This window comes from Pararge aegeria, chromosome 17 (genome assembly GCF_905163445.1).
Source record: "Pararge aegeria chromosome 17, ilParAegt1.1, whole genome shotgun sequence".
NCBI lineage: Eukaryota > Metazoa > Arthropoda > Insecta > Lepidoptera > Nymphalidae > Pararge > Pararge aegeria.
Window position 1 is genome coordinate 2,150,540 of NC_053196.1, and position 24,896 is coordinate 2,175,435.

Consider the following 24,896-nt stretch of genomic DNA (forward strand, 5'->3'; position numbering starts at 1 on the left):
CGTTAATTGTCAAGAGATTCAGCAAACGAATCAAAAATCAGCCATGTCAGTAAATCTAGACCCTTGTAAGCCGCAGCGATTAGCAGTGTCGTGTGCAAATAGCTTTAGAAGGGCCATAATCGCCGTTAGTAATTATATAGTCTTGAGACCCCATCATTAATGACACCTAAATTTGACCCCGAATAATTGTGAAATGGCCCAGTCCGGGACTATGGTCCATTATCTCTAATGGTAGACGTTGGAGCACCAGAGATGAGTTTCAGTAATAGGTGCCGGGTTATGTTTATTATCCGTAAGATGGAGAAAATTATTAAAAGTTATTGTGTATAAGTGGCAATTTTGACGCTTACTTATACTTGGGTACAATAACGGGTTTAGATTTAGGTTTGAGGGTTCGTTCAGCGATGCGGAACACTAAAAGTTTAAACCACTTCAACTTATCATACAAGGTAAAGTGGCAGGCTGAAGAAGGTCCGGCTGTAGAAGAATATCATGGCTCAAAAACCTACGCCAATGGTTTGGTAAGAGCGCTAAATCATTATTTAGAGTAGCGGTGTACAAAGTCAAGATAGCCCTACTGATTGTTAATCTTCGTAAGGAAACGGCACCCTAAGAAGAAGGCGTCTACCCAAACAAGGGTTGATGTCAGACTGCAAGTCGGGATTGTCTGTCTTAGCAGAACTGAACCTTCGCATAGCCTATGAAGTGTTCTCTGTTTATAGGCGATTCTTTACCATCAAGAGCGCCATCTTCTTGGTAAGTCAGTTAATATTATAAAAAAAAAATTCAAGATCCAACTTGTAGAGGAAGAAAAAAATTTTTTTTTTTTTAAGATTTCTTACCATTAAACTAAAATAAGATTGTCTACATCAAATTAGCCCAATGACAATAAGTCTAATCAAATAAAAGCGATAGCGAACAAAGCAACGGCGATATCCGCCATTACAATAGACCCTACACAAATGTGTCTATCGATGGCTTTCATTACGTTTTCTATTATTTCGGACACAATTAGAGGAGGCCTTCTGCCGTTTATTTAATTAATTAGATTTCTGAACCCTTCACGAAATACGATTGGTAGGTACGTAACAGTTTTATTGTAGCGTTCATAATGAAGCTACAGCGCGTTTAAAATAGTAATAACAAGCAACCTCGTGTGGTGTAAGTGCAAAATGTTTGAATTTCTTCGCTTTTCTCCGCACAATGTGCATATATACTGCATAATACCTTCTGCTTGAACAATTAAACTTTCTGCTTCAATAAATAAATAAATATACTACTACAATACACACATCTAGCCCGTACAATACATCTAGCCCCAAAGTAAGCGTAGCTTGTGTTATGAGTACTAAGATAACTGAAGAATCATTTTATGAACAATATACATAGTAATATATACAGATAAACACCCAGACACTGACCCTATAGCATCGCTTAGCGGCACGACTTTGTCGGTAGTCGGCAACGAGCCACGGCCAAAGTCTCCCACCGTACAAAATCTTCACTACTCCTGGTTAAAATTAAGGATTACTTGTATGATATAACTCTAACTCATGGCTAAACATTACCTAGACTGTGAGATGGTGATAGCAAAAAAAACCTGGCTAAGTTTGTTGTGTGCTCTTCTTAGACCAGAGCGTATTTGGAATTGCATAGCATAAGTGGTAACATGTTAAATGTATGAACGCTTTATAAGTGCCTGTAATAAGGTCTACATTAAAAATTCATTTTTGGATGTTGAATTTTTGGAATTTTGTTACATAGAATTAATTAGTAATAGCCCGAACTGCAATTACCTACAGAGTATTGCAAATTGAAATTCATTTACGTAAAGTAAATAAAACTTAATTACACAAACTCTATTTCCCTTATATCAATATACAATGTATTATATCGCAATTGAATGTATCACAAACTTCTATTATTGTCACCTCGCTGAAACTGTTTAATTTAAACTAAAGCACGCATATATACAATTAAGCAAATACGGTCTTTGTACGTTTGCAATTAGGGTTATAGTAGGTTGGTGTAACTTCAAAGTGGTGAAGAAGATTAATTTTACTATAATGCGAAAGCTTACAAGCGTTCGCAAATTCTACTTAGCGGAGTTTATTTCGTACGTAAATTTCCCTCGTGTGGAGTATTAGCGCTGTATAAAAGCAATTAAGAGACACGGTCATTTGATTTGTGAGTTTTTATGTTTAGTTTGAGTGTGTTCATATTCATATTACTTTAAACAGCATATTTTCATGTACACGATACCCTTTTAGGATAAATTTGATTACAATAAAATTAAAAATCGTCATTAAAAGGATTCGGAGATTTATATTATCGAAATTTTGCTACCATTAGAGTATTTGTTTATGGTCATTTACACAAATACTTGTAATAATTTAGGAAGTCATAATCTATGACAAATATTTGTAGTCTATGTTTTTTTTGAAGTAAAACTTCTTTAGGTAGTAAACTCAGATTTTTTCTGACGGAAGTAACGCTAAAGTCAGACGTCTGTCATCTGTGTAGTTTCCGCTATTTAAAAAAAAATATTTGGATTGGTCGTAAGTAGATGTCATATACTCCACGCTTCTTGACTTATACGCCAGCTAGTGGCAAATATCATAATCAATTAGGATTGTTTATTTCTGTGTGTGTAGTGCAGAGATAACCTTCAATTATTCTATTTAACAAATGAAAATATTTATAAAATGTGAAAGTGATATTAATGAATTTTAAATAAAATGGGAGTCCGAGGAACATTTTACTCTATCATCAATAAATATTAATATAAGTTTTACTTCAATCGCGCGTAAAGGTTACACGCACACACTTTTGTTTCCTTCGTTCTTTCGTGCCAGTTTAATTAAATAAACCTGTTCGTTGAAGTTCATCAAGTTAATATAGTAAAGTAACGCCAGTTTCTTTTCGATATTTCTTACCTTCAGTAGCAGTTAATGTGACAGCAAACAGCGTCACCAGGGTAAAGCATAGCGTTAGCGTTTTCATCTGCAACAAAGATCATAAAGTTTTACGAGAACTTTAAAGCGACCGCTCTAGCGCATCGGTCAGAATGATGACGTGTAGAAGAATGAATGAATGAATGAATTCGACGGCCGACTGGCGCAGGCAGTGGGCAGCGACCCTGCTTTCTGAGTCCAAGGCCGTGAGTTCGATTCCCACTACTGTAAAAATGATTGTGTGATGAGCAATAAGTGTTTTTCAGTGTCTGGGTGTTTATATGTATTTTCTAAGTATTTATGTATATATAATTCATAAAAATATTCATCAGTGATCTTAGTACCCATAACACAAGCTACGCTTACTTTGGGGCTAGATGTCGATGTGTGTGTATATATTTTTTTTTAATAAATTAACTTTTAATGTACACCACAAAAATAGGTGTGAGATACCGGGTGTGAACACCAATTGGAACTTACAGTTTTTTAATTTTCTCTTGTCGGATACGAGGCATTTGCTGTGCCTTCGTATCACCCTACAGATCAAAGATGTTCCGCCAACCGATTTAGAATTTACATTGTTCCGGCGAAATGTAGTTTAGTAGTAGTAGAACATTTTGTGACAGAGCTCGTACATCCCCTGACGAGCTGGAAAAGGACATTCTATACCGATCTCTCAAATAGTTCCCGAGGTGAGATTAAAAATTGTAAACGAGCGAAGCCTTGGACCCAATTCTCAAGTTCACGCAGACGAAGTCGCGGGCAGAAGCTATTATATAATATATATAACAATATATTAAAAAAAAATGCAAGAAAGAGAGTATGTCGCCAGTTGAACTACAAAAAGTCCCATGTAATTATGTAAAAAAAGCCTTAACCAGTTACTAAGCACAGCTCAAAAGGTTAAGAAAGGGGATTTTCTTTTGGACGGCATTTTCAAGTATTTAATTCACCGAGATGACGTCACAGGCCCATAATTACATCCGCCATCTTGAAGTATGGAGGAAGGTTGAATAGTAAAACTATGGAGGGTAGAGGTAAGGAGAGTCATCTTATATGGGAGAAAAGTTGAAAAAGTGTCCAGTGTATGCGCTAAATAACAGTTCAAAAATCCTCCACAATGGCGCTAGTGGATGCACAGGGTATGGTATGAATGTAGCAATCGTAGATGAATTGAAGTATGCCGAGTTAAAAAATTTAATGTCATTATCGACTAAAGTAGTTAATTATTGAGAATTTCAACAACTTACGTTGTACAAAATATTGTGGTAAATATAACCTTACTTCCTTGTATCTCCATACTTCCTTGTTTATTTTTCAAGCCTACTCTAACAATATTTATATTTGACGCTTCTTTTAAGAGTTACCCTGATGCAAATGTGGCGCCATCCTAATTTAATACATTTTGACGACACTTTTTCATATACACAGATGACTCTCCTTACCTCTACCCTCCATAAGTAAAACTAATTAACCGACTTCCAAAAGGAGAAGGTTGTCAATTGGATTGGTATTTTTTTATTTACGAGTATGTAAACCGATTACGTTTTATGATCCGATTTATATTTATATTGAAGTTTCAAAAGTGCTTATAGAGTAGGCCTACTTGACTTCCTGTTGAAAAATTTGAAACGAACTTATCAACAGGAAGCAAATTTTTTTTAAAATTAATAATTGACGGACCAATGAAAACCATCGCCTGTAAACAGAGAAACACTTCGCAGGGCATGCAAGGACCACGTCCTTGCTACACGTCGCCCTGTGTCTATCACAAAGAATTTGTCGACCGATTGGCGCAGTTTGCAGCGATCCTGATTCTGAGTCCAAGGCCGTGGGTCGATTCCCACTAGTGGAAAATGTTTGTGTGATGAGCGTGAATGTTTTTCAGTGTCTGGGTGTTTATATGTATATTGCTATTTATTTATTTATGTATATTATTCATAAAAATATTCATCAGTCAACTTAGTAACCATAGCACAAGCTACGCTAACTTTGGGGCTACGTGGCGATGTGTGTTGTGTCGTAGTATATATATATTTATTTATTTTATCAATTTGAGTAGGTTTTGTATGAACAGACGTAAATAACTATACGTTGATGATGATGGTTATTTTTTTTATTCCACTACAAGTAAGCTCCTGACTGCAATTTCACCTGGTGGTAAGTGATGATGCAGTCTAAGATGGTAACGGGCTTGTCGGTAGGGTGGTAACTAGCCACGGCCAAAGCCTACCACCAGACCAGACCGGAGAAAATTCAGAAATTATTAATTCCCGAATTGCTTCTACCGGGAATCGAACCCAGGACCTCCTACTTAAATTCACAGCGCTCATCTTTGCGCCAGGGAGGTAGTCAAATATATTTTAATATCTATTTACACTAACCAGTCATTGGGAGATGATGCCGAAGTGAAATTAAAATGTTTATTTGGCCGTGCAATGAAAATACTGACTTCAATCAAACGTCAAAGCCTTTGACGGATGTAGGCAATAAAATAATACTCCGAAGGTGCCGAAACTGGAAGCAATCAAAGTTTCTAATTGATACAGATATTAATTGTCTCCCAAATAGACGTCGTTAAATTCAGACCGGCAACTTTGCCTAGTTACAATGATTGAGACGTGCCTTTGGAATTTTACGCGTTTTACCTAGCTTTATTAAACTTTAAAGGCAAATTGGTAATCAAATTAAGTCTTGGATGAAATTAGGCGTAGAGTAGTTACAAAGTTAAAAAGTAATGAAAAGTTTATTTAAATAAGACAATTAGTTAACAATTATTCATTGTAAAGTAAACATCTCCTGAGGGTACATTGCCGAGGATCTGTTGGATTGGAGTATACGGATTGAAGAAATTATAAATTACACCATACAGATTCTCTTGCTGTTCGCGGAGTATAGCAAATTAAGCTTAATTTTCATAATAAGACAAGTTAGAAAAAATGGAGTGTAGGTACGAGTGCTTGCAACCATTAAATACTATTGTTTCAAAATTGCAAATATGGCGGAGTTACAAATGAGCGCGATCAGCGGAAATTAATCGTACAAACCGCAGGTTGTAGCGATCAAACACTGCTGCGGTTTCGCTGCGACCGCTTACATTGATATATCGGAATACGCGGGGTTAAGTGGCTACTTTGAAACGAAATATTTGTGTGTTATTACAGTTCATGAACTTTCGAGTATCGAGAAATATGGCATTAAAGTTATTTAGGCAACTGCATTTTTAAAACCTAATTTTCAACGGTTGCATGCAAGACTTTATCTACTCCCATGCTTTAAATCCTCTAAAAGATCCTGTTAACAAAAAAGTTAGCTTATTGCCAACATTAAAACACCCAATGTCATAATAACAATTATATCATTATTATGGAGGGTAGAGGTAAGGAGAGTCATCTGTGTATATGAAAAAGTGTCGTCAAAATGTATTAAATTAGGATGGCGCCACATTTGCATCAGGGTAACTCTTAAAAGAAGCGCCAAATATAAATATTGTTAGAGTAGGCTTGAAAAATAAACAAGGAAGTATGGAGATACATGGAAGTAAGGTTATATTTACCACAATATTTTGTACAACCTAAGTTGTTGAAATTCTCAATAATTAACTACTTTAGTCGATAATGACATTAAATTTTTTAACTCGGCATACTTCAATTCATCTACGATTGCTACATTCATACCATACCCTGTGCATCCACCAGCGCCATTTTGGAGGATTTTTGAACTGTTATTTAGCGCATACACTGGACACTTTTTCAAATTTTCTCCCATATAAGATGACTCTCCTTACCTCTACCCTCCATAATCATTATAATATATTCCCTTATTTTTTTTCTATCATGGGTTTTGCACAGACAACCAATTTCTTACTGCTCGATGCGTGGTATGTGTATGTATTTCAAAAAAAGAACATTGTCATTCACGCGTGTAACCAGCTGAACGCCAAGCGCCGTAAAAAAAAACACAAAAAGGTTATTCAAAGCCCCGCCATTTTTTTCGATACTTTTATTGTTTTGTTTAAGAAAAAAATCTAGCGATTTAACTACCTTTTTTTTAAAATATATTTTTATATTACTACACTATACAAAATTTGTTATTACTACTACAATAAATAATTCTTTCATTAATAGTTAATACTTGTTTTATTTGTATACTATGTAATGGATGATATTAGGTTACAAGGACTGGCTGTGAGGATATAAAGTATGGGAGTGGATAAAAACTAATAACCTCTGCGTTAGAAAGAGAAAATTACTATCATGGCATTCGTTTGGCGTGGCGACACACAGTGGGGGAAAAATCAAGCTTCCTTTTAAAAGCGCTGTTAATTCTTTTTTTGGCTTAAAAAATATCTGTTGCATTTGTTTTTAAAATACCGACCTCCCTGGCGCAGAAGTTACTGCTGTGCAATTTGGAAATTCATATTTTCTGATTTTTTCTGGTCTGGACCTGGCTGTCTCTATAAGGACTGTATTCACTCTACAGGTGTTTACGAGTTACTACACTATATAGTTTTTAAAAATAAAAACAAAATGGTGGCTGTATGGCGCCATTTTTAAATGTGAAAATACATATTATGGTATTTGGCAGTCGTGTTTTTAAGTAACAACTTGTTTCCTCTAATAAATTATATTTCCGTGGTCATTTTTTATTAAAATAAGTGTAGAAGTTACGACCGTCGACCCGCGACTTGATTTGTCTTGGTATTAGACTAAATGTTAGACAGATGATAACCGAGGACACATTGTTGGACAGTCTTTGAGTGAAAACTAAATCTTGTAGATATATACACAGTATACAGTACTCATGGAAAGCGTTCGGTGACGATGACACGAGTTCCATTATTTATGTTCACCCTAAAAGTATTCAACTTGTTCAAAGAATTTTTCACTTCATAAAGTTGTTAAAATATATTTTTGTCTAGTTCATACCATTTAAATTCGTCTCCTTTACCGAGTATTACACGTAGATATTCCTATATCTACGTGTAATACTACTGCGGTCCTATATATGTGTAATTATAAAATTCTTTACATGTTCGCCAAATTCGCTGACGTCCACAGAGGCTGCTAAAAGCATATTGGAGGTACGTACAGCCTTCCCTCGAATGCTTTGCCGGATGCGTAAATAATTCAAAAGCCAAAACCACAATAACGTCCGCGAAACAAAGAACGCTATAAATAAAACTGGCAAACCTGAAAGGGTTATTAGCGGTCTTCTTATACATTTTTTAAAGTCAGCCATATTTTAAATGCTATAAGTTTCACCATTTTCTTTTATTCCAGGGTATGACAGTTATATTAAACCCATACCCTAATTGGTTTTTACGCAACATCGTACAGGAACGCTTAATTGCTTGGCGGCACGTCTTTGTCGGTAGGGTGGTATCTAGCCACGGCCGAAGCCTCTCACCAGACAATGTTACTACGTGATTCAATTTTGCAATGACAGTAGAGATGACCGAGATAGCATTTTGAAAGCACCTAAGAAGTTAAAAATAAGAAGCAAAATCTTATCTAAATAAAAGACTTGAACTAAGTGGCTAACCCATTCAGGCCTTTCAGTTGTTCATATTATAACCTTCATTTTTTTTATGTTTTATTATATAAATATATACATTTTTAAATTACTTTTTAGTGTAAAATACCTTTTAAGAATATTGAAAAAAAACTAAATTATTTTTTTTCAAATAGGCCTAATGTAAGCACTTTTGAAACATCTAGTCAGTCTGTTTGTAGTGACTCTACCACCGGTTCGGAAGGCAGATTCCCCGGAGATGAGCCGGCAAGAATCTCAGCAGAATACAATCTTTAAAATTTTCTTTCTTGTGAGAGGTGAGAGCGGAGCCTGCTTCCAAGCAGCCTTGTCGTTAAGAAATTCATCAATCGTATAGTAACCACGATTTATTAAATGTGTTTTGACACATTGTTTAAACTTATGCATTGGTAGGTCCAAATTAGCTTGGAAATCGTATAATAAAAGCATAAATTCATAAAGAAATTATTTTTATTTTATTCGTTTTTATTTATTTCAACACGTGTTTTTTTCTTCTATTTTTAAAACTTACTTTACATTAACGGTAATGAAAATATCGTTCACACAACAAGACTTGTTAGAAAAAATAAAGCATACATTATAAGTACGTGAATATTAGCAGCCTTCCCTCGAATACTTTCCGGTGGCGTGAATAATTTAAAAACAAAGCCAGAATAGCGTTCGCATAACAAAGAACTAGCCAAACAACTGAAAAACGTATCGAGCATATTAATATTTCGTAGATTAAAAATATATATTCCAACTATACAAAAACACGGGCTGTTATATAAAGAGGTTTTCAGTTTTTTAATAACTCGTTATCAAATATGTATGCAGTTTTTGCCACGTTTTACCTTCAAAGTGTAAATTTTTTCCTCTCTTATTGCATACATATTGAGTTAGGTATACACTTTTTACGTGCATCTACTCGTATTTCTGTTTTATTTCAAGTTAGGTCTTATCTGCAATATTAACTGGAGGCAACTGGTGATGCAGTCTAATATTAAAGTGGGCTAACATGTTGGCTGGCATCCCCAATAAGTTTCTACGCGCCATCGTAGAGGAACGCGAAATCGCTTGGCGGCACGTATTTGTCGGTATGGGTGACAGACAGCAAACCGAAGCCTTCATCAAAAAATACCAAAGTACATACATAATGTGGTCTAGTGGCTATGACTTCAGCTTCAATTTCGGGGTGCCAAGTTCGAATCCCAGCACGCATTTCTAACTTTTCTAAGTTATGTGCATTTTAAGCAATTCAAATATAGCTTGGTTCAACGGTGAAGAAAAACATAGTGTGGAAACCTGATACTTCTCAATAAAGTTGAAGTTGAAATAAAGTTGTCTCGAAGGTGTGTGGAGTCCACCACTCCGCACTGTACCAGCGTGGTGGACTACGGTTTATAACCTCTCATGAAAATGTGAGAAATGTGTGAGAAATAATGAAAATCATCTTTCGAGTGTAAAATAACTTAGCATTTTTTTATATTACTACTATTGTGTAAAAATAACTATTTTTCGACGGTGATTAAAAACGCTATTATGAAATTTTACTTTATGAACTATTCTGCTCGATATTATTTTTAACCATTTCCGTTTACCGCCCGCCCGTCTGGGCTTTAGTTTTTAAATTATTTACATCACCGGAAAGTGTCTGGGCGGAGGCTGCACCGGGAAGGCTGTATTGGAAAGTGCTTTAAATATAGTTTAACTGGACGGCCGCGAATTTGTTGCGCCAGCCATTTTCCTTATTTACCAATTCTCTTTTATATCATCTTCCAAGCATGCAGTTTATGTTTCAATATTGTTAGGGTTATTTATTAATTAAAGATTATTTACTGTAAACTTCTACTGTAAATGTTTAAATGTATAAAATAACATAATCAAGATCCTAGTATAACTAGAGAATTGTTATTTCCGGATGTTAATTATGAATGTTATTATTATAAATACTGTTAAGGGTAGATTTGTAATATTTGTTTATTCAACAATTATTTAAAATAGACTAAATGAATAATTATATTAATATTAAGTAAATTGTATAAGATTTAACATGGATTGCGAGTTCGTTTCCGGTTCGCGCATTTTTGCTAAATATCACGTGATCAACAACAATTTAGGAGGGGACAAAGATGGCGCCTCGGGGGCCATTCTACGAAAATTTGGGCATTCGAACGCGAACGTTCAACGAAGTGGCAACTTGTGTTAAATTAGTGTCGAGTGATAAATTAAAATAGAAGTGTAAAACTAATAAGGAAAATAAAAGTCAATAAATAATAAGAAAGTTGTTTGAACTCTTGGCCGTTGCCAATAATATTGCATTTTCGTAGCCTTTTAGCTTAGCTTACTTATTTATATACCACGAGTAAATATTGTAATTTATAATTGGCTGCAACGATTTGTACAACAATCATTACTATACAAATATAATATGTATAATCTATAGTCTATAAAGTCAAAGTCAAAAATATCTTTATTCAAGTAGGCCCAAAGGTTACACTTTTAATGCGTACTTTACATGAGAATTACACGGTAGTGAGATGATGGCGATAACCATATTCGTAAACTTAAAACTAAAGCTACTAGGGTTCCAAGCGCGTCCTGGTCTAAGAAGAAGCCCACAACAAACTTAGCTGGGTGTTATAACAGTCCAGTGCTGGTCTAAAGACTTGATCAAAGGGCAGAGGAGTATGTATGGGTACCTAACAATTATTCATTTTAAAGTCGACTTCTCCTGAGGATGCTCTGGTGTCGGAGCGAAACGTGCGTAGAGAGTAGGTAGCTTTCCGAAAATATTTTTAGTGTGGAGTATGAAGATGGCCGGCCGATTGGCGCAGTTTGCAGCAAGCCTGCATTCATAGCCCAGGGCCGTGGGTTCGATTCCCACTACTGGAAAATGTTTGTGTGATGAGTATTAAAGTTTGTCAGTGTCTGGGTGTTTATATGTATATTCTAAGTAGTTATGTATATTATACATATTCATCAGTCGTCTTAGTACCCATAACACATGCTACGTTTACTTTGGGGCTAGATGGCTGTGTGTATTGTCGTTGTATATTTATTTATTTAAAAAAAAAGATTGAAAAAATTATAAATTACCTACACTGTACAGATTCTCCTGCTTTTTTCGCGGTGAATAGCAAAATAAGCTTAATTTTCATAGTATATCATAGAATTCCGCAATTTTTTTCATTTTCATAATAAGTATACCACTAAAAGGTAATAAAAAAAAACACTTTTGCTTTTACAATGTTGGTATATATGTTTATGCAAACGAAAATAAGTCACTTTTGTCGGTACACTAATACGTTAAGTATTACCTACTTTATTTTTAATGAAAAAAAAAAACGTTCGGCTAGATGACTCGGGTGAGTAGCGCTATTGAGCGGTTTTGCCAAACTAAGGAAAAATATTTTTGTACATATATGAGTAAAAAATTGGGAGTATCTTACGGTTCTACTTAACATAGTGTGAAGCGTTTCGAACTCGTCCGGGGAATTACCATCTACCGCTGCTACTGCAAAGCAACATAGCTGTATTCCGGACTAAAAACATCAAAAAATAAAAATAAAAATAAAAATTATAAAACATGAACGTTGACGTGAAAACCTGTAATAGTACACGTTTTATAATTTTTTTTATGAACATGAGTTTTATGTATGCTCTTGTTATATGTATTTCTTCATGCCCTATTGGCTCTGTTTATAGACGATGGATTTCCACAACCAAGGTGGCTCACCTGCTTAGCCCGTCAATTATTACTATAAACAATTTTTTTTTTATTATTTCCCGTTGGGAAAAGGCAAAGGTATATCAACGTGCAGCTATGTCTTAATTTTTTAATATTCATATCTTATTCGATTCTAAAGCATAAAGCCATGTTTTAAGTGTTTAATATTCAAATTAAATCTCATTGTAACGCGTAAAGCCATGACTTTAAAAAATAAGAACCTATGACATCTGAAATAAGTTTATTAACTATTTCAGTTAGATGTAAGTTTTAATGTATACGTTTAACTTTAGATTTCTTTGTATATAAAAGCTGATATATGGGTTTTTATGCCTCTAATAAATGAAATAATCAAAGTAGAAAAAAAGTTCTAAATTAATTATCAATTATTAATATCAACCTATTAACACTACTCTCTTCTCAGAATGAGAAGGGTTAAGGCCGTAGTCTACCACGCCAAGGCGTGTGAATTCTACCAATCCGCCAAGTGCGTATTGGTAGAATTCACACGCCCTTGATATCGTTATGGAGAACTCTCGGGAATGCAGGTTTGCTCACGATGTTTTCAAAGCAAGTGATATTTAAATTGCTTAAATTAAAAACGCACATAACTCCGAAAAGTTAGGGGCGCGTGCCGGGGCTCGAACTCGGTCTCCACGAAAGGAAAGAAGCCTTACCCACTCATCTATCACCGCTTCTAAATTAATACATTTTTTTCTTTAATTGGAAAACTAACAGATAATAGATTGGTTGACTTAAACTATAAACAGGTTTTCACGTTTACGTTTTCTGATTTTTATGTTCGACGGAGTTGATTACCATTTTACATTCCTATACCCAACACCGTCACTTATTTCGGCTATATGATCGGTCCGGCCCTGCCTGCTGATGAAATAACTTTGCTCACTTATGATGTCCGAGCGCGTTTAGCAGAAAGATAACAAGATCAATTTATAGCCATCGCGATAGTATAAATAATTCAGCGGATGTGGGGAAATCGCGGTGAAATATGTCCCTAAGCGTATGTGTACAATGGGGACACCCCCATAGCAATCAAGCTTTTTTTCCAAAGCCTATCAAACCTAAACGGTTCAATGTTTTATAATTTTTTTTTATTTCGCACTCTGTTATCCTCTGACCTGTTATCAGAGACTTTCTTTATACGACTTTTGCTCTGAAGTGCCAGCTCACGATTGCCGTGATATGGTTACTTTGCTTTTTTTTTTTAATTACTGCCTTTTAACTTCACCTTCTACTTACTACTTTTGTCTTCAGTAACCCCTAAGTGCTCCGTCAAATGTTATATATATATATATGTTAGTAATGTAAAATGATTAACCAAATTCAAATAAGTATCAATTATGAATCAATAAAAGACTTCATTCAAATTAAAGAGCAAAAAAATTAATATGTTTTTTTAAATTTTTATATTAACTGTTATAAACAGTTCAATGTTTACATTATGTTTGTTTTTGTGTTTGTGTCTCTTTTATCATAATCATCATCATATCAACCCATTAATGGCTTACTACAGGGCAAGGGTCTTCTCCCATAGTAAGAAGGGATTAAGGCCGTAGTCCACCACGCTGGTCCTTTATGGGTTGGTGGTTTCAACTCACTTTTGAGAACATTATGGATAACTTTCAGGCATGCATGTTTCCTGACGATGTTTTCCTTCAATGTTGAAGCAAGTGATATTTTAAACGCATATAACTTTACAAAGTTAGAGGTGCGTTCTGGGATTCTCCAACTACCAAGATGGTGATGAGAGCTCGTGGATCGAGAGACGGGAGTGGTATTTTTTTTTAAAGTTGTATATATGGTCCTCATTTGCAAAAACTTTGATAGCGCGATGTAGGATCTTGCTTAAGACGCACATGGCTCCGAAAAGCCCTCGGAAATGTAAGCTGAAGCTTTACCCCATTCCAATAGGCTATCAACGCATTAATGTACAAATATCAACAAGAAACTCCAGCGTTCATGTATTTAAAATGTGTACAATTCTGGATTTATAAAGTTCAAAGTGTACTCGTTTTGTATTTTTGTACGCTTTGAAGCGGCAATAATAATACTCAGCTGTGTACCGAAGGAACCATGTGGACGTGGTCTAAGGGCAAATAAACCAAATTACTCGGCATCGCGACGCTCTTAAGGGGGTATGTTTGAAGTGAAATATGGAATAAAAATTTTAATGTGTTGATTTTTAATGAAGGATAGCAAAATTACATCGACAAAAGTAAAATAGAAAACTACACTAAAACTTTTTTTAGTGTAGCTTAATTTGCTATACTCCGCGAAAAGCAGGAGAATCTGTGTGGTTTAATTTATAATTTCTTCTATCCTTATACTCCACACCAAACAGATCTTCAGCAATGTACCCTCTACGCACGTTTCGCTCCGAAACCGGAGCATCCTCAGGAGATGTTGACTTTACAATGATTAATTGTTAAGTTAACAATGTTAAGTTAGAAGTATAAGAACGTAGAAATTATAATAAAATATAATATTTTAATATATATGAAGGTAGAAATTATAAATTACACAACACAGATTCTCCTGCTTTTCGCGGAGTATAGCAAATTAAGCCTTATTTTGATAATATATAGGATTTCCGCAAAGTAACGCCTGCTTCTATCCAATAGTAGTAAAGCTGTTTGTGCCACATGAGAAAACCCGATGAAATTCGTACCATCGCTATGAGAGTGCCATCTGTTGAATATAATCCTTAAATAACATATTTTGACGCTTTATTTCTGAGTTATGAAGTTTTTTCATTTTATTTATAATTTTTTTTCATTTCCTAAAACACCTCTTAGGTCGAGGCTTTTTAGAGGTTTTGCAGTTCATACACAGTCATCTGTTTTTATTTATTGAAATTACTTTTCTAATTTAAGTATTAAATTATTGATTCAGTGCCCAAAATTTATAAACATAAATTAAACTACAATCTTAAATCAATTGAATAGTTTCAATTATTTTTTTTTTAATAATTTTTTGATTTCAAGCTCGAAAAGACAAAAGAATTAATTATATTACTTTTAAGTTTTTTTTTAAATTAAGATTCTAAAAGCAAGATCTTCGTATGACTTTTTGTATTTTATTATAAAGTGAAGAGTGCTGACGTGATTTACTTAAAAGTTGTTTTCAATCATGATTAATTCTCCAAACGAAACTATTTCTTTTTGCTGTAAAAACAATATTTCAATATCAATAAATAAATAAATAAACTACGACAATACACACGTCGCCATCTAGCCCCAAAGTAAGCGTAGCTTGTGTTTGGTACTAAGTTAGCTGATGAATATTTGTTTGTGAATATAATACACATAAATACTTACTGTCTGTGTTTGTCTGTTATAATATACAGATAAACACCCAGTCACTGAAAAACATTCATGTTCATCACACAAACATTTTCCAGTTGTGGGAATCGAACCCACGACCTTTGACTCAGAAAGCAGGGTCGCGGCCTACTGCGCCACTCGGCCGTCGAATGTTCACTATAAAGACAGCGAAACACTGTCAATGCAGTAAACTTCGCGGCATCGATAGTTTCTCACTTACGGGTTAATAAAAGTCGCATAAATACGTTAAAGTGGGCCCTTAAGGCGACCGCTCCCGTTTGCTTGTGACGGATTTATTTGGTCGGATTGTTTTTCCTTATGTACTTATGTACGATGTAGGGATAATGGTTTTTCTTTGCTTTGAATCTGAGCCGTATAAATTGGTTATTTCGCTTAAAAGTTACAAGGGCGAAATATTTTTTTGGGCGTTCAGTTTATTTTTAGATACAGCCGCAATAAGTATAGTAGCGGTATTTTTGGTAAATTGGTTTGCATACTCAAGAGAGGTTTGAGTCTCGGTTCGGTTCAAAAATTAACAAATTTAATTTTTTCTTTAAGTTATTATTACAAACTAAAATTTAATTATTTGGCTAAGTCTAGCAATTCAAAGGGGCAATAACGCCAGCATTTTAGGTACCATGCCCATAAGTGAACAGTTAGACGGCTTATATTTGTTGTAAATATTAATTTTAGTTTGTAATTATTATTTCCCTAGAAAAATATATTTTTCGTTGGTTTATTAATAAAGAATAAAGAAGTTATTACTAAAATAATAAATAATTCATTATTTGTTATTTTGTGGTGGAAAAAAAAACTCAAAAATTTGGTTGTCAAGGTTTTTGTAAAAAAATCTCAGCACCAGCTTCGAGTTATGAAGTTTGTTTTGTCTGTCCTGCTTATTATCACTGACGTTTGATAATAATCGTTAAAACCTAAGAGCAGCGTGGTGGGCTCATGCTCTATAGCTCTTGGGTGGTTTAAACTCCCAGTGATCCACTAGATTAACAAGATAGTTATGTTCCAAGAAAAACCTACCTGACTAACTTAGAAGACATTGGACTCTCATAAAGCTACAAAACACCCATTTTGTCCTTCTAGGTAAGGATTTACATAAGAAAAGTTCCCTATCCAACTCCCTGAAGGTGAAAGTTCCGTTGAAATCGGTCAAGCTGTTTTGGAGATGCAGTGAAACAATCAGACAGACAATAAAAAAAGTTTGAAATATTTAGCGATAAGTAAATACCGTTTATATAAAATTAGGTGATCACATAAGCATTTCGTGAAAAGCTGTTGATTTGGCATTTCGAATGGAATGGAAAATGTTTGTGAATGAATGAATGAATTTTCAGTGTCTGGGTGTTAATAATTATACTATGAGTATTTATTTATACTATGAGTATTTATTTATATTATTCATAAAAATATTTATTAGTCGTCTAAGTAACCTGTAACAGTTTGTGAAACTTAGGGACTAGATGGTCATGTGTGTAGTGTCGTAGTATATTTATTTATCTATTTATTTGTTTATATAAAGATTACCTTTGTAGTTAGGGGCTCACACCCGCTCTGTTGACACTGCCTTGCGTCCTGCTTTCATACGAGACCTGCAACAAGGAAAATATATTTTCTCAAACGCGTGGAAATATGAAATTTCATACGTAAAAAGAAAACGCATAACATCACACGGACTGGGTACGAACAGAACATTAATTTGAATTAAAAAAAAGAACCTCTTTAGAAAATTACTAAGAAAGTTCATTACTGTTGTCTAGTTTGAATTTCGAAAATAAAGCGTGACTTGTTGTCGCGCTTTGTGTTCGAATTACTGTACTGTATGAAAATTATTTCTTGTCTTCTACCCTTTTTCATTGTGAAACTATATAACGTAGTTGTTTCCTCTTAGGTCACCATGCCTTATCTTTTACCAAAATGAAGTTAAAATTAAAATGTCAAAAACGTGACGCGTTGAGTTTGTATCTTCAATGGCGATGCATTTTATATTTATTCTAATATCGAACAACAGAAGAACACAAGATACTTATATATTTTTTTATTAGTGTTTCTACCTACACTACGAGGAATTACGAATTTTATAAATTTATAATGCATATAATAATTTTCGGAACAAAATTTAAATAAATAAGTATATTACGGACAAAACGCACATCGCCATCTAGTCCCAAAGTAAGTGTAACTTTATGATAACAAAGATGACCGATGAATATTTTTTATGTACAATATACATTTAAAATACTTTAAACACAGCCACTGAAAAACATTCATGTTCATCACACAAACATTTTTCCAGTATGTGGGAATCGAACTCACTGCCTTGGACTCAAAAAGCAGGGACACTGCCAACTGCGCCAATCGGCCGTCGAACTATTTAACTTTTTTTTTTTAACTACATCTAAAACATAAAATAGTCTCGTTGGTTCACCTAGTTAGCAAACATATTCTTGCTACAGATCGCAAGGTATTTTGTTTCTTGGTATTACTAGTACTAAAGAACTAGTAGGCAAGCAGTACCCCTGAGGTATTGAGAATTACATAATTTAACAGTTACTTTACATTTTCAGCGCCAATTTTACCCTTTCCAACAATCAATTTTCCTTACCCCAACGTTTGTTATCGCGATAGCATCGTGTGCCCGCGGTCACCGGAGGGTTAGGTTCGATGCCTATTTATTTCTATTACTTTATTACTGTAGTCGCAATTTTACCCGTTTCAACAATCAATTTTACCCCACATTGAGTGCCACAAAACTAAGTTAGGCCACGTTCACACGAACTTATACTACACAATATTTTTTTCCATAACAATTGAATAATTGTTTTCTCATTTCCATGATATATATGGTCTATTATACATACAAATTCCGATATTTTAGACATCATATTTTCCTCATCCTAACGCTTGTTTTCGTGATAGAGTCATGGTACTATTGCTCTAAAAGTATAATGGCAATTTTATTTCAACTATCATTTTTTTTAAGTAATTAAAATATCACTTGCTTCAACGGTGAAGGAAAACATTGTGAGGGAACTTGCATGCCTGAGAGTTCTACTGAATGTTCTCAAAGGTGTGAGTCCACCAATACGCACTGGGCTAGCGTGGTGGGCTGCGATGTAGGGTGGGGTAAAATTTATAGTTGAAATACTAATTTAGGGTACGGTCACACGCAAAATTCAAAATTCAAAATTCATTTATTTCAAGTAGGCCTAATACAAGCACTTATGAAACGTCAAGTCTGTCCGTGTGTAGTCACTCTACCACCGGTTCGGAAGGCAGATTCTACCGAGAAGAAGCCGGCAAGAAACTCGGCAGTTGCTCTTTTCCGCCACGCCATTCCTAAATCACTTTAGGTACATATTATAAAGGTGACAGTGTGATTGGTTGTTTGCACCTCTTTCACGCAGCAACCGAGCAACAGATTTCACTTGTAGGAACATTTGATTGGCACGGTCGATTATTATTTACTTACACTTTACGATTGACGTACACGTGCTGCATATCATGTATATCTGCACCAATACAGTTTATAGAAACTATTTACTATTTATCTATCGTGTGAATAAATTTGCGTTTTTCTAAACTGGCCATCTTGAATGGTGAACTAAGCCTTAGGAAAGGAGTCCCAGGAGGTTTATTTTTGGAACTAATATAGGTTTATTTTCTATTGCTTTGTAAATACAGTAGTTACCCCTTTCAATAATCAATTGTACTCCACATTCGATACCTTAGGATTCTCTGATGAGGTTTGTACCCACCATCGAATTAAATTCCGTTACTTTAAAATTATAGAGGTAGATACCCTTAAAGGAGGACCATTTGTCAGTGATGACTTAAAAATCTGAAATGTGGTCTTTTACTATGTGCCTTATAAGGAAAGTCACTCAGCGGTCGATGTAGAGAGCTATGCCAAGAGTATCTCTACGCGATGAAATCGGAAACGAAGAGATCCGTAGAAGAATTAGAGTTAACGATAAAGCTTTCAGAACCGACAGGATTTGAACCTGTGACTCTCTGGCAATCGAGGCCTGAGCGCTTTCTCCAATTAAGCTAGGTCTGTTTTATCGTCGATGCCGAAATTAGTATATGCCTTTTACATCAGTTTTATAGGGACTGTAGCGTCATCTAGTAGGAAACGTTGCAGTTTCGATCTAGGTGAGATCTTAAATGTATAAAATTGTTGATGCTTCAATAATAGTCGTGTACATGGTTTCTGGTTGCTCCTAATTCTATGGTTGGTGGTTATAAATCTGTCAGATGATAGATACCTACGATTCTAAGGAATTGCAATTACTGGCCTACTAAAGGGCACAAGGGTCTTTTCTCCAGTGGCGTGCACTTCATATATGCACAACAGCACTGCCTACCCTAAAGTTGATATATAACTGATATAGGAGGAGGGTTTTTGCCGTTTAATGCAATCTTCTTGCAGTATGCCTACCCTGGTAAACAACTCAGTGCACGCCACTGCTTCTCTCAGAATGAGAAGGTTGCCTACGTTACCTTATAGGTATAACCAGTGGCGTGCATAGAAGGTATGCGGATGATATAAAATGAAGAAAATCTCCAGTACGAGTTATAAAAAACTTAAGGATATGCATTGTAAGACGGTGCCTGCCGTGGCCTGTGCGGGCGCGCCTGCGTCGGTTCTAACTCATTGATTTTACCTGCGGCGGCGCGTGCGCTTACACGCACATGATGGACTGGACGAACGATTTAATATTCGAGTTGAGGCCGGTACAGGCTGACACACACCTTGGGAACAACTAGGCGTGAAACGTAATCCGACGCACAGGCATCCATAACACCAGGCAATCCATCCGATAACACGGGCCGTGGGACCCCACCTTAAGAGTTATAATACGCCTACCATTAAGTATTTATAAATCTCGAGATTCTATTAAATTTTAAAGATGATATAAAATATCATACCCTGTGCGTACCCTCGCAATGCGCGCAACTGTGTATAACAACTTTTTTTTATCGTCTGTATTCCTCCAATCCACACTTCGCGAAGGATAACATTACGCACAGACAAGTAAAAAAGGAATAACATCACCAATACAAAAGTTTCGCTGCGGTATGTCCCGATTTCCCGAAGTGTTTTCGGGAAGATACCTATTCTTTTACCAAATCAAACAGATACTTTCGTGCCACTGCGGGGAAGCAAAAGTTTTTCTATTATAGGAAAGTAGAAAACGTCTCGAGTTTCATACCATACCATAAATCGTGTTGTTTTATATCGATGACAGGTTTTTGATAACGGTGCTTTAACTGCGGAAGGTTCTACGTTTTCCAATGGAGATATATTTATTGTTTAATATATTGATTTTAATTATTTATCATACTACCAGGGTAACAATGGACAACGAATATTGGAAAAAATAAAAAGTGGTAGGTATGGTAGAACTTCGACTGCACTTTCAAAATTCAAAAAAATTCCCTGGCCTAATGTAAGCATTTTTGAAACGTCAAGTCTGTCTGTTTGTAGTGACTCTACCACCGGTACGGAAGGCAGATTCTAGCAAGAAGAAGCCAGAAAGAAACTCAGCAGTTGCTCTTTTTCAACATCAACAATTTATATTTTAACATTTATTTTTCTATCTTGTGAGAGATGAAAGCGAAGCCGTATGCTTCCAAGCAACCTTGTTATCAAAAAAATCATCAATTGTATAGTAACCTCGCTGTAATAAATGTGTTTTAACTAAACTTATGCATTGGTAGGTCCAAAATCACCTCAGGAATCATATTATAAAAGCGTATACTCAATCCCACAATTAATTTTACCTAACTGTACCTACTTATTGATTTAAAGTGCATTACGCAATGACGTATTATATATTAAAAAGTAGTCTCGAAGATTTAAAAATGAGGTTTGTTTATTGTTTTTATTCATGAATGGACGCATAACTTTGTACATTTTCTTTGGAAAACGGTACACTTGCCAACGAATAGGAATTCAAGACGTAAACTTTTATGAGCGCGATTTGAATAAATGATTCAGAATTAGATTCGGGGGTTGAGCGGATCGCTCTATTGTTTCTGGTTTTATGGAAACGTGGGAGCTATGGCTCTATTCTATGATTGTCGATGGTTATTGTTTTTGGGGGATTGTTCGACACTTTTGAATGCTTTCAGCGAAATTGAGTTCTTTAATATTGAATCTAAAACTTATGCTGACACGAGAACATATTTTTTTTTACTCTGCTTGTGAGGCCCAATTACATAATGCGTGTTGTGTGAAATCTAAGAGTGGTAACTGGTGGTGGTAAGTGGTGGTTGTGAAGCACAAATATGGGACATCATGTCCATTACCGTGGACTTCAAAACAGAAGAATCGTTTAAATATTTTTAGATATAACTGTACTGATAAATTGCAAGTTGATAATCTTATCTTGTTACAGTAATAAGTATATAAAGCTGAAGAGTTTGTTAGTTTGTTTACTTGAACGCGATGATCTAAGGAACTACGAGTCTTATTTGAAAAAATCTTGCAGTGTTGGATATTTAATAGGTGGAAATGGCTCGATGTCTCGGCGGGAAAACATGAACGTTGTCGTAGAAAAAAAATAGTCAGATAATATATAAAAATACGTCTTATATTTAATGTATAAATATCAATGTTAGTAATTTTGCTTGCAAATATATATATATATATATATATATATATACATATATATATATATATATTAATAATTATTTTTTGAACCTTGAAGTTAATACCTAATTTATAGATTTTACTTAAAACTATAAAACCCCGTTAAAATCTAATACGGATAAAATATGGCAAATAGTACATACAATAATAAAAACATGCACAGTTTAAAACTGTACAACTACTCAATAAATATTACTTATTTGCAAATACATTGTTATTATTTTATTTATTTGTTGTTGCATATTTAGTGCGTAGTGTATTATACCTACACGCATAAAATTACAACCACAAACAAAATATAATATATTGACAATATATTGTATGTGTGTGAATGAGAATAAATAATGCAAAACCCAACATACTTTTCAATGGTATTTTTATCAATAACTACACACCCAGAGAAATAGATAATTGTCACATCTGTTAGCAAGAGAAATCTTGTGAAATAAAATGTACCAGAAAAATCTTGAGCAACTTCAGCCCTTCATCTATTTCAACCCACGCTAACGCCTTTTGGGGCATTGAGCTCTGGGACCACTTAAATAAATCCACTAAAGAATCTTTTGTGTGACAAATTGAATTCCGAGATTACAAACCTTTTATAGCACCCGCCGTTGTGGATTGGGCTTAAACAAGCCTACAACTTGAAAGGCTAAGAAATGCCGTTAAAAATGACGCAAATTAGCGAAACGAATATGAAAAACTTAAATATTACTAAGTGGTTTACTCAGTGGCGTGCATGGAGGGTATGCACAGGGTATGCAGATGATATAAAATGGAGAAAATCTCCAGTACGAGTTATAAATACTTAAGAGTAGGCTTTTAAAAACTCTTACAATGCTAATCCTTAAGTTTTATAAAACTCGGACTTTATATTTTCTTCATATTATATAAAGACCTGTGCAGTGTGCATATCCTCTATGCACGCCACTGAGTATACTCTGTAACTAAGACAATAAACAAGTATCTTGAAACGCTAAGAAATGCCGTTCAAAGTGACGCAAATATTGTCTTTACAATCCATACTTATTATAAATGTCAGAGTGTGTTGGTTTGTCCTTCTTTTACGCCCTTCTTCTTCTTTCCCTGGGCTTGTCTCCGTACTTGGTCGGCCGGAACCTTCCGTTGTACGGCTTCCCGCTGGGTCACTCCAGCCAGCTGAGCTCACTCCAGAAGCTTAGCAGGCCGCCCAGGTCGCCAAGTGCTTCAGGGAGTGATTCCGGGGAGATAAGGAATGCTGCGCGTTGCTCTGCTACTCCTCTACATCGGAGCAATACGTGAGTCGGTGTTTCATCGTCCTCCATGCATGCTCCGCACAGAGGACTGTCGGTATACTAAAATGACCGCCCGCGATGAACTGTTACGCCCTAACTAAACAACTAATTGACTTGATTTTTGGCATGGGGTAAGTTGAATCCTTTCAACTAGTAGTAGGCAGTAACGTAGTTTAGTATTTATCCCATAAAAATAAATGGGATTTGTAAAAAATTCGTAATACGCTCGGTATAAAATATAACGAGTGAAACGAATATGAAAAACTTAAATATTATCAAGTATACTTTGTAATTATACGGTTTTTTTTTAATGCAGTTTTGTGCGGCATAATGAATTAAGAAGTTTGGAAGGATTCTAAAAATTAATACAAAATTCAAATTCAAAAATGTTTTATTCATGTAGACCTTATTACAGGCACTTATGGAGCGTTCATACATTTAACATGTTACACTAATGTTAGTGATACAAACAATTTTTTTTTTTTAATTTTGATTTTTTTTTCTATAGACATCACCTTAATCAAATGCTTAATGAGAACGGGAATAAGAGTTCTCTATAATGTTCTCAAAAGTCCACCAATCCGAACTTCGCCAGCGTGGTGGACTACGGCCCAAAATCTTCTTATTTTGAGATAACTCCTGTGCCCTATAGCGGGTCGGTAGTGGAATGGAAACGATGGATGTAAGACTGTAACTAATATTAAAAAACAAAATAGAGCAATCTAATCTCAAGCTTTGAATAACTCAATGCTTAAAGACCAAACTTGAATTGTGCTTTTGCTGGTGATAGTCTAGGGTTGCCAGATCGATTTTTCCTGTTATCGGGCTTTGGTCGGGAAAAATAAAAAAATAAGTTAATAATATTAATTATACTTAATATATTAAGTAAACAAACATATTTTTGATTTAACAAGAAAAAAAACAGTAGGTATTTGTGATACATAAGATAAGAACCGAATGAGCACGTTTATTGTTTTTGTTCTTGCCATAAGTATTTGTAATTTTTTTTGTGTGTTGTTTGCAAGTTTCGTTTTGCGAAAATGTATACTTAAAATTATCGAACTTGTTTTTCGGGAGATTATTTGCTTTGTCGGGAGTCGGGAAGAAATACAAAAATTCGGGAGAATTCCGCCAATTCCCGACCATCTGGCAACCATGGTGATACTGATGATATATGGTTCAAACAGTGTTCGATAACAAGGCTCACATACAGCTCAGCAATAACATACGTAACGTAATATCACATCCGACAATGTCAACGCAACAGTAAGACCTAGAGACACTGAGCTTAAAGACCACTTAAATAAATCTACCGAAGAAACTTTTATGTGGCAAATTGAGTTTCGAGATTAGAACCATTTTATTGCATTTGTCGCGTTCCTTGGAACTGAA

General features: G+C 35.0%; 1 protein-coding gene across 3 annotated transcripts in view; it reads right to left on the reverse strand.

The window, feature by feature from the left end:
- LOC120630837 (Ig-like and fibronectin type-III domain-containing protein 1) overlaps window positions 1-24,896 on the reverse strand; it is a 225,004-nt gene that overhangs the window by 80,428 nt on the left and 119,680 nt on the right. For all 3 annotated transcript variants that reach the window (XM_039900132.1, XM_039900133.1, XM_039900131.1), the window contains 2 exons: window positions 17,100-17,164; window positions 2,937-3,003 (listed from right to left, as the gene is read on the reverse strand). In XM_039900132.1, coding sequence (XP_039756066.1) covers window positions 2,937-3,003 — 67 coding nt within the window. In that variant the 5' untranslated portion in view covers window positions 17,100-17,164. The remainder of the gene's footprint in view (window positions 1-2,936; window positions 3,004-17,099; window positions 17,165-24,896) is intronic.